Here is a 9,429-nt window from a genome sequence, read left to right on the forward strand (position 1 = left end):
AACATTCTCTAAGTAGAGCAAATGACCAATGCAAAATTATAAAAATGAAATCCAGAAAGATAAAGACCTCAAAATATTGAGATTAAACTCTAAAATAAAAACAAATAGAACAAATTTCACATACATTTTCTCCATATTCTTTATTTTCAAACATATGTATGCAATCATTCACAATGGTCAGTAGTATTTCTTGATTATGATCAATGCATTTCCGGATCTTGTCCAAGTGGAGAAGAAACTGAGGAAGGAGTTTCTGTTGATTAGCTGGAAGTGATCGAAATTGTCTTTCTGTTCGGTTCACTCGCTCATGCATACTGGTGCTAAAACATAAAAGGTGTTTTTTAAATTGGCAAAAAAATTCTCAGCAGAGGCCAATCTTATTTTAAGGTTGTCTTTCTGTACAATTATTCCCTTATAATCTACATAATAAAAGCCTAAGAGACCTTTATGGCGGAATGATTGGTCGCTATGACGCGCACTGACCACCAGGGGGCAGGCGCTCAATACAGGAGCTACCCCCTGGTGGTCAGTGTGCTCCCACTGGGGGAGCGCCGCTCAGCCGGAAGCCAGGCTCTCCCGCCTCCACAGCAGCACTAAGGAAGGAGCAGCGAGCAGGCGGGTGGTAAGGAGCAAGGGGTCCAGGACTGAGAGAGGGCATAGGCCAGGCTGAGGGACACCCCCTGCCATGCATGAATTTCGTGCACCAGGCCTTTAGTGTTGAATAATGTACTGTCACAATCTTTTGGTTCCCTAAAGCAGTGGTCACCAACCGGTGGTCTGTGGACTATTGGTGGTCCGTGAGGTCCGAAAGGTTGGCAACCGCTGGTTTAAGGATACCTTTGGAACAGCAGTCGCCAACCAGTGGTCCGCGGACCACTGGTGGTCCATGAGGTCCGAAAGGTTGACAACCGCTGCCCTAAAGGATATCCACTTAGAAAGTCTTAATATGTTTTCACCTTAGTACAAATTCTCTAAGCAGCCAAACAAAAGACAAACTGTTTATAACCAGTAAAAGTTATAAACACCAATGAGAAGAGGGGGACAAAATATTACAGAAAATTAGTGTACAGTATAAGTTTATTGTTATGATTTCAATTTTCAAACTTAAAATGTTCAGCAAAAGTAGCTGAATGCTTTAGATACCTCCATCAAGTTAACAGAATGCTGCTCTGAAATTGCTTTAGGATAAAAAACGTGTTTTGAAATTAACTAAGAGCCAACCAAGTTGAATTTTTCAAAATATCATAAAAGATACTAGAGGCCCAGTGCACGAATTCATGCATTGTGTGTGTGTGTGTGTGTGTGTGTGTGTGTGTGTTGTAGGGGGGAGGGCTGGATCTCTCAGCCCAGCCTGCGCCCTCTTGCAGTCCGGGACCCCTCGCTTCTTACCGCCCGCCTGTAACGGAGGCGGGAAAGGCTCCCCACTACCGCCGCTGTGTGTGCTTGCTGTGTGTGCTCGCCAGCTGTGAGCCCGGCTTCTGGCTGAGCAGCGCTCCCTCTGTGGGAGTGCACTGACCACCAATGAGCATCTGGTGGTCAGTGCGCGTCATAGAGACCAGTCGTTTCGCTGTTCAATAGATTTGCATATTAGGGCTTTATTATATAGGATTATGTATCACAAAGGTAGTAAACAAATTAAAAATTGAAATTCCATAGCATCTTACATGACAATATTCACACTTTGCATTCTTAAAGTTTCCAAAGAACTATGTCCTGGCTGGTGTGCCTCAGTGGCTAAAGTACAATCTCAAAGAGTCAAGGGTTCTATTCCTAGTCAGGTCACATATCAGGGTTTCAGGCTCTGGTTGGGGCATGTGCATGAGGCAACCCATCAACGTTTCTCTCCCCTTCTCTCTCCCTCTTCCCCCCTACCCTCTCCCCCTTCTTCTCTTTCTAGAATCAATGAAAAACATATTCTCAGGTAAGGATTAAAAGTTTCACGTTGGGAACTACCTATTTATAAAATCTGAAAAGAACATCATGCCCTAGCTGGTTTGGATCAGTGGCTAGAGAGTCGGCCTACGGACTGAATTCCGGTCAAGGGCACATGCCCAGGTTGCGGGCTTAATCTCCGGTGGGGGCGTGCAGGAGGCAATCAATCAGTGATTCTCTCCCATCATTAATTTTTCTATCTGTCTCTCCCTCTCCCTTCTTCTCTGAAATTAATAAAAATATATTTAGAAAAAAAATGAAAAGAACATCATTTTTTAAAGTTAAATGCTATACTCACAGTGAAATGGAATTTTACTTCAATCAGATGGGCAAAATTTAAAAGCCTGTCTATCTGAAATGTTGGTAAATAGTGGAATTAGATATTTATATACTGATCGATTGTGGGTACATAAATTAGTACAACTACTTGGAAAATAATTTAGCATTACCTAGTAAAGCTTAATATGCACATTCCACATGACCTAGCAATTATACTCCTAGACACATACTCAAGAAATTCCTGCAGATGGTCACCATGAAACATGAAAAAGCTTCATCAGAGCACTGTTAGATATAACAAACTAAAAAAAATCTGGAAACAACCTAAAGGTCCATCACCAGAAGAGTGAACAAACAAAGTACAGTATAGTCACACAAGGAAATGCAGTTAAATTAATAAATTATGGCTATACATAATATGGATAAAACTCAGGAATATAAATATTTGCTTAAAAATCAAGTTGTAGAAAAATACTTAATGTATAATTTAATTTATATAAAAATAAACAATATATTGTAGGAACTGAACATGTGTAGAAAAACTACAAGGAAAGCAAGGAAACAAAAATTCAGGAAAGTGATGTGCTTTGAGGGGAAAGGGATAAGATATTATTCTTTTTTAAAACCGGGTGGTAGATTCATGGTGTTCACTGCACCATATTTTACATTTTACATATAAAAACAAATAAACATGTATGTTTCTTTATTTACTCAATATTAAAAAATACATTTTCATTTGGTTGCCTGGATTTCTCTATTCATCCAAACAACTCATTTTTTACCTTATGCCAAATTACTCTGTAATTTCTGAACAGTAATAATTTAAAGAAGTTCTGAAGAAGCTTCTTATAAAACTTAAGCAAAAACCTAGACATGTTTTTGGGAGCTCAGGTGTGATGGTATTCAGGGGTTAGAGGCGATGTGAAAAGATCAAATTGACAGTGATTGGTTGTACTGATGTCTGCTCTTTTCCTTCATCCCTCTCCAGACAGTATAATAGTGAGCTCTGGAATCAAATAGATCTGGACTGAAATCCAGCTAATGTCCCCTATTTACTATGTGGCCCTTGGCAAGTTACTTCCATTCTCTGTCCTCCACTGTCTCATATATAAAAACATGAACAACAGTGGTGACGATGAGTACAGAAACTATCATCCATTGAGATTTAGTAAATTCTGGCCACTAAACCAAGTCATTAAGTGCTTAAATATAGTAGGCATATCTAATTTATAAAACTATTATGTTGACAATGAAAATATGGAAAATGCAGAAAAGTAAAAGTATTCTTTTAATTAAAAGTATAAATCCCTCTTTTAGAGGCAACCACTTCTAACTTGTTGGCATATTTCTGTTTTGTTGTTTAAGACAAAGTCATTTAGCACCTTTCTCATGAAAATGTGGTAGGTAGACAAAACAGCAGATCATCTGGAAGTGGTTAGGAATGGAGAATCTCAGGCCCTACACCAGACCTACTGAAATGTAATCTGCCTTTTGACAAGATCTCCAAATTATCCATATGCATATTCAAGTTCTAGAAGCATTTGTAAGTCTTTATCCTTATTAGAGGAATTTTCCCAGGTCAGAAAAAGATTCTCAAATGACTACATGGCAAATGACTGCAATGATAGTTCATCATTTCACCTTATGCAACCAAAATTTACTTAGCTATTTCCCAAACACTGGGCATCTAGATACTTTCGCTTGCCCATATGATAAATTTTTGTGTTCAAATCTGTCTATAGTGTAGAAAAAAAAAATCACCACAAATTCCCCAAAGAATGACCAGGTCAGAAAGGATAGTACTTTTAAGTCTCTTGATACAAAGTGATTTTCAGAAAGATTGTACCAATTTATATTTCCAGCAGTAGAGTATGACACTAACGGAACTATTTAAGGAGACCATGCATGGTATGTTGCAGCGTTGCAAGTTTACAATTTACCGTCAAGAGATTAAGTAGTCTTTTAGTACTTCATTTCTAGTATTCCTGGACACTGGGTGCCCCACAATCATCCTCTCACTATACCTCAAAAGTCAACATATCCAAAATGAATTTAGCACGTCCCACCAAAAAAACTTGTACTCTTTCCTACATGGCTGATATCGATGAGTGGCATACCATACTCAAGTCAGAAACTAACAAGTCATCCTAAAATGCCTCTTCTCATAGCCCACACAATCAATTAAGCACAAGATCCTTTTGATTCTACTTCATAAAACTATCTGCAAATTATATCCCTCTCCAAAGCTTTAGCTCAGGCCCTCATTATGTTTCCCAATGATTACTGAGAGGCCTGCTACCTAGGAATGCTGTTCCCAACCTAACTTCCCCATCAGATGAATTCTTCTAAAATACAAGTCTCATCTTTGTCACTATTTAACCTCCATATTTCACCACATGTAAAAAACAATCAATAAATGTTCAGTGAGGCAACCTAGGTGCCACTTTTTGTTCTCCATGTAGACTACTTATTTCCATGATGGCAGGGGAGCTGAAGTAAGTTATGGATTGGTCAGAAGAACCTAACATATTTGCTGTCAATTCCTGCTACAGAAGTGATGTAAGTACACAGCGTGGGATGAGCTGTAGCATATCCCTTAACCCTTGGTTACTTAATGGTATGCCAAGCTATTCATAACAGACATCCACAGTGACTCTCTTGAAGTGAGGTTTTACCAAAGTTGAGAAGAGTCCAATCCTTACTGTACTATTATAACTGGGGATAGCTTCACTATTCTGGAAATGCTTATATTATGAGGAATAGAGTGAAGAAATAAAATGGAGTCACTATATAGTCAAGCTATGAAATTACTAAAATCAATTAGGTTGAGGTCTGAGGAAATTATTTTATTGTTGTTTTAATCAGCCTGGAACTTAAAATTTTGAATTTTCTAGTTCTGCAGTAATGCCTGGATATACATGATCACTCAATGAAGGACTCATGTATCAAGACCACCTGACATCCATAATCCAGACTGCCTGACACACCCAGGACCAATCCTAGTGCAGAGAATACAGGACTGATTATTCTCAAAAATGCACATTTTACTATAAGAACTCTTAACTTTTTTTTTTTCAAAAACACACCTGAGTTCAAAAAAACCCCGAGTTTTTGCCTAGTGGTGTTTCCAGTTTGTAAATCCTAGGACACTTGAATATCATTTATTTCTAGCCAGAGCCTCCAGGCTCTTTTTTGAGTGTGTTGGACAACTCTTTGAGTGTGTGTTAAGACAGGTGGCAAAACATGCTTCCCCACCCCTGGTTACTTGGTCTGTTTTGGTAAAAAGGGTTTTAGTGGATCATAGCCATGCCCACTTATTCAGCTACTGGGGCAAAGTTGAATAGTTGTAACAGAGACCACTTAGTCCCAAGAGCTTAAAATATTCATTGCCTAGCCTTTTTTAAAAAAAGTCTGCCTACCTTACTTTAAAGCAAGCATGTCAAACTTGTGGCCCACGGGCCCCATGTGGCGCACAACTAATATTTTTGTGGCCCAGCCAATATAACGGTATGTAAGAAGCATTTTAATAAAAATTTTGTAACTTAATTTTTACAATATCCTGTTATACATAATTATTAATAATGAACTACAACGTTCGCTAATGACTGATTACTATAATCGTGTTGCATTTATTTCCCTTAGGTGCCATCCGCGCAGGCACACCATTTCTCTCCACTAATACTAGCAGTGAATATTTTAGCAGCTGATTGCCATGTCATTAGTCTTGGACTGACTTGTTTGGTGTGCGCTACAGGAAATCTTTCACTTTCAGAGAAAAAGAAAAATAGGTTCATTTGCATTACGCTTATTAATTTGTGCAGTAATTCAGTGTCTGGTAAGTTAATGTTCAAGAAAAATATTTTTATTTAAATGTTCTATTATTTTATGTTAATGATGACTCATTTATTTCAGCCCCTTGTATTCAGCATGCCTCTATCGAAATAAACCTATGTTTCTATGAAAATAGAAGCTTTTGGGTTTTTTTGAGGCCCACAGAAACTTAAACCTTATTTGGCCCGTTAGCCTCTGAGTTTGACATGCTTGCTTTGAAGGAATGTTTTATAACCTTCAGACTCTCCTTGGTTCTGAACTCAATCAGCATAATGAGGCCACATCTTTTGGCAGCTAAGGGGAGAAAGTAGTCAGCGGCCCTCTTCTGTAAGGGTGTCTCTACCACCTCCAGCTCTCTCTAGAAGGCTGGTCTAGGCAGTGACCCTAACTCTGACTCAGTGGCCTTTGATCAGGGTGGGTTTATGCTGGGTGTGAGCCGAGGGCCAAGGTCACTGACCCATCCCTCTGAACCTGTTGAACTCTAGAATTCCACACAGGAAAGAATACCTTTCAGAAGGAAAGTCTGCCTCAATCCATTTAAAATATGTATTAAATACCCAAGGTTAAAATTGTCTTACTAGTATCACTGCTTATAAGGGTAAAATTTTAGTAAATGATTTTGGATTTCAAGCCAGACGCTACCACAATTTGGTTGTGTAACCCTAGGCAAGTTACTCATCTCTTCATATGCCTATCCCCTCACCTGTAAAAATGAGCTCTACATCTCAGTTCTAAAAAATAAATCTCACCTAACCGCTGTTTCCAAGAGTTGGCCAATTCTGACAAGATCTTTGATCTTTCCATTGTAATATTTTCCATGTAACTAGGTATCTTCATTCATAACAAGAGTAGTATTTTAAGGCTAACAACATTTTTTTGCTATGCATTACAATGCTATAGTCATTTTTAGAGAATGTCATCTAAGTAAAATCTGTAGGAAGCACAACATTGGAAGCCACTGGAAAGAGAAAACATTAATAAAAAGACATTTCTTGCCCTATGACTTTCATCTAAATCTCATATATATTAAAAGGCATTTAGCAGTAAAACCAAACTCTGGCTACTGAGACTGAGGAAATGCATTTTTAATTTTATTAAGTTTTAATTAGTTTAAGTTTTAATTTAGCCAGATGTAATTAGCGGCCAAGGTATTAAACAGCGCAACTCTAGAAAATCCTAAAATGTTGGAATGTAACAATCCAGTGTTTTCTGCTACACGATGCTTTCTGTAACGCTAATCCTTTCAGTGATATTTTAAGAAGTATATTTTTAATCATATACTATTCTCAGTCTAAAGATATAAAGTGTTTCATCAGAGAGTACATACAAATAAAAAGGATTGTTTTTAAAAAATGAAGTTTTCCTCAGTCCCACATTAAACTGGTAAAGGAGAGGGATGAGAGTATAGAAAACTGTATCACAACTACTAGAACATGCACACAATTGCTCTTTTTTATATTGCCACACTTGGCTCCTAGATTCAGGTCAAAGTCCCTCTGCCCCCACAACAAAAAGGTCCATCTGATACCTAATTATAATATCATTTCTAAATTAGTCCTAACATTTTAGAACTGGGTACACACCCACATTTTAATTATGTTCATTATATTCCCAAGACATTTCCCAATATTCTTTCTAGTTTTTTTAATAGTAAAATGCACAGAACTTTTCTGCATCTACCACTCTTAGCTATCTAATGTCAGCTGCTTCTCCTGCCTATATGGCTCTTCCAGGCACAATAATTACATCAAATTCAATCCTCTGGTTGTCTGCCTTCCTTCCTCTGTTCATACTAAATAAAATCCCCATACTACTAACTTCCTTTTGGGCTCTATAATTAATGCAATCCATGGTTCCTATCCTTATGTTTAGTTAGTAAATTATGTCATCAAGATCTTTGAACTTCAGCCCTGACCGATTTGGCTCAGTGGATGGGGCTTCGGCCTGTGGACTGAAGGGTCCCAGGTTCGATTCTGGCCAAGGGCACATGCCTGGGTTTCGGGCTTGATCCCCAGTAGGGGCATGCAGGAGGCAGCCCATCAATGATTCTCTCTCATCTTGATGTTTCTATCTCTTTATCCCTCTCCCTTACTCTCGGAAATCAACAAATATATATATATATTTAAAAAGATCTTTGAACTTCAAAAATTCATGTCATAAATGTAATCAGATTCTAAACAACTCTAAGCTTTTATTGAGCGAGTTTCTCAATTCAGAATAATAATAGACTACCAACTGTTCACAAATTGACAGACTACTTGGGAATGACATGTATTTCTTTGCTACTATTTCCTATTTGTTAAAAATAGAGCTTCAAAAACCTATGGCAAGCACTGCTGACATAAAAATAAATGAGGCTGTCCCTGCCCTTGGGGAGGTCAGAGTCAAGCAACATAAAAAAAGTTTGCATAAAGCACAGAAGCCCATCTAGGGAAACCATTTTTCTCACGGGGAAGGTCATGTTTGATTACAACGGCAGACTCAGAATATGTCCCCCAGTGGACTCATCTCTTACACGAATAAAATACTACTTTTCTTTGCCTACAAATCCAGTTGATTTAAGTCCCATTCAGATCTCTAAATTAAAATGTTGTGGCTAAGCTTAGTTGAACATCTACCTAGAAGAAAAGTATAAGTTAGCCAAGTATAAAGCCCTACCACCACGCCAGGCTCACCGTGAGAATTCGATACATATTTGCAAAATAAAAGATCGCAAAGGTGGCTCTCACCGTGCCTTCTCTCCAGCCCCTCCTTAATTAGCAAATGTTAGAACACCCGGACCACCTCCGACCTCATTGCACCCACCAGCTAAAGACAGAGTCGCATCACTCATCGCTCCCCACCAACGTGCTCGCACTTCCTCGGCGCCAGGGGGTGGGGTGGGGTGGGGTGGGAAGCTCAGGCTGTTCTCACAGGAACTGGCCACAGTTTGGGGAAACGCGTCCTGCCGCATCCCACGTGGAGGTGAACTTGAGCTCCGCGTGTGTTCAGTTTGGAGACCATCGACAACACAAACAATCATGCCCGGCACTGGACAATCTACCACCACCCTCTTCTGTCTGAAATCGTCACAGCATTTTTCTGATCACCCCCACCGGCCTCAAAGCCAGACCGTCCACGTGGGATGGAAGGCAGGAGAGCCAATCTGATCCTGCGGTCAGAAGACAAGAGCAGCAGACGGGAGAGCAGGGCCGAGAGGGGTAGGACGGTGCGAGGTGACTCGGGGACCCCGAGGTCAGCTCAGGCGGTCTGGGCCGGGAATCCCGGAGTCGTGGCGGCCCTGTGGGAGGGGGAGGGCGAGCGCGTGTCGTCAGCGTGTGCCCTGACTGGCCGGGCCGGGCCGGGGTCCGCCGCCGGCCTCCTTACCCGTGGTAGCCGAAGGCATTG

At 39.9% G+C, this 9,429-nt stretch overlaps 1 protein-coding gene across 2 annotated transcripts in view; it reads right to left on the reverse strand.

The window, feature by feature from the left end:
* CARNMT1 (carnosine N-methyltransferase 1) overlaps positions 1 to 9,139 on the reverse strand; it is a 47,534-nt gene extending 38,395 nt beyond the window's left edge. For both annotated transcript variants that reach the window (XM_014454116.2, XM_006086814.3), the window contains exons 1-2: positions 8,956 to 9,139; positions 125 to 320 (exon numbers count right to left, since the gene is read on the reverse strand). In XM_014454116.2, coding sequence (XP_014309602.1) covers positions 125 to 313 — 189 coding nt within the window. In that variant the 5' untranslated portion in view covers positions 314 to 320; positions 8,956 to 9,139. The remainder of the gene's footprint in view (positions 1 to 124; positions 321 to 8,955) is intronic.
* Between the last annotated feature and the right edge of the window lie 290 nt (positions 9,140 to 9,429).

This window comes from Myotis lucifugus, unplaced genomic scaffold, assembly GCF_000147115.1.
Source record: "Myotis lucifugus unplaced genomic scaffold, Myoluc2.0 scaffold_31, whole genome shotgun sequence".
Taxonomy (NCBI): domain Eukaryota; kingdom Metazoa; phylum Chordata; class Mammalia; order Chiroptera; family Vespertilionidae; genus Myotis; species Myotis lucifugus.